Genomic DNA, 1,388 nt, shown 5'->3' on the forward strand with positions numbered 1-1,388 from the left:
TGTTTTTTGTTTTTCATCATGGTAGAGATCTGTTTGGTTTTGGTTTGTTTAGTTGTTTTTTGTTTTTCATCATGGTAGAGATCTGTTTGGTTTTGGTTTGATTTAGTTGTTTTTTGTTTTTCATCATGGTAGAGATCTGTTTGGTTTTGGTTTGCTTTAGTTGTGGGTTTTTTAATTTCAGTTACAGATTGTTAGGTTTTATACAATTAACTGAAATACCTTCTGGGTTAAAAAGAAATACAGACGAGGAAATGTTGTGGAATTAATAAGTAAATGGTATTATGAGCAGTATTACTGAGCAGTATGTCTGTTTTGTCTCTGTTTATTTTGTAGTATGTCTGTTTTGTCTCTGTTTAAAGTGTGTGCATGCGTGCGTGTGTATGTGTGTATGGGTGTGCGTGTTCGTGAGTGTGTGTGTGTGTGTGTCTTGTTTTGTCTCCATATGTCTGTTTTGTCTCTGTATGTCTTGTTTTGTTCCTGTATGTCTGGATTGTCTGTGTATGTCTTGTTTTGTGCCTGTATGTCTGGATTGTTTGTGTATGTCTTGTTTTGTCTGTGTAATGAGCAGTATGTTTATTTTTCTCTGAATGTTTTGTTTTGTCTCTGTTTATAATGTGTTTTTCTCTGTATGTCTTGTTCTGTCTCTGTATGTCTTGTTCTGTCTCTGTATGTCTTGTTCTGTCTGTATATGTCTTGTTTTGTCTCTGTATGTCTTGTTTTCTCTCTGTATGTCTTGTTCTGTCTGTGTATGTCTTGTTCTGTCTGTATATGTCTTGTTTTGTCTGTGTATGTCTTGTTTTGTCTCTGTGTATGTCTTGTTTTGTCTCTGTGTATGTCTTGTTTTGTCTCTGTGTATGTCTTGTTTTGTCTCTGTATGTCTTGTTTTATCTCTGTATGTCTTGTTTTGTCTCTGTATGTCTTGTTTTGTCTCTGTGTATGTTTCAGCTCCCGGAGTCGGATGTGACGGGCTTTGCTGTGGTGACGATGAAGTATCTTCTCGCCACTGGTCTCTTTATCTGCTACTGCTTTGCCGAGTTTCACGACCACAAGCCACCGGTAGGTTCACAGACGGAATGATAATAAGATAAGATAAGATAAGATAATACTTTGTTGTCCCAGAGGGAATTTTTTTTGGTTGGATGGACAGACGGACGGATGGATGGACAGAAGGACAGATGGATGGACGGGCAGATGGACAGACAGACGGACGGACGGATGGATGGATGGATGGATGAATGGACGGACAGACATGCGGACGGACAGACGGACAGATGGATGGATGGACAGAAGGACAGATGGATGGACGGGGGAATGGACAGACAGACGGACGAATTTATTATTATTATTACTATTACTATTATTATTATTATTATTATTATTGTTGTTGT

The 1,388-nt window shown here is 38.2% G+C and overlaps 1 protein-coding gene across 1 annotated transcript in view; it reads left to right on the forward strand.

Annotated features, from left to right (window-relative positions):
- Positions 1 to 1,388, forward strand: part of LOC106011466 (multidrug resistance-associated protein 1) — a gene marked incomplete at both ends in the record, with an annotated part of 11,331 nt that overhangs the window by 3,228 nt on the left and 6,715 nt on the right. Inside the window, 1 exon segment of the mRNA XM_013081268.1 lies at positions 946 to 1,056. Within this exon segment, the coding sequence (XP_012936722.1) occupies positions 946 to 1,056 (111 nt within the window).

This window comes from Aplysia californica, unplaced genomic scaffold (genome assembly GCF_000002075.1).
Source record: "Aplysia californica isolate F4 #8 unplaced genomic scaffold, AplCal3.0 scaffold00123, whole genome shotgun sequence".
In the NCBI taxonomy this organism is placed as follows: Eukaryota; Metazoa; Mollusca; class Gastropoda; order Aplysiida; family Aplysiidae; genus Aplysia; species Aplysia californica.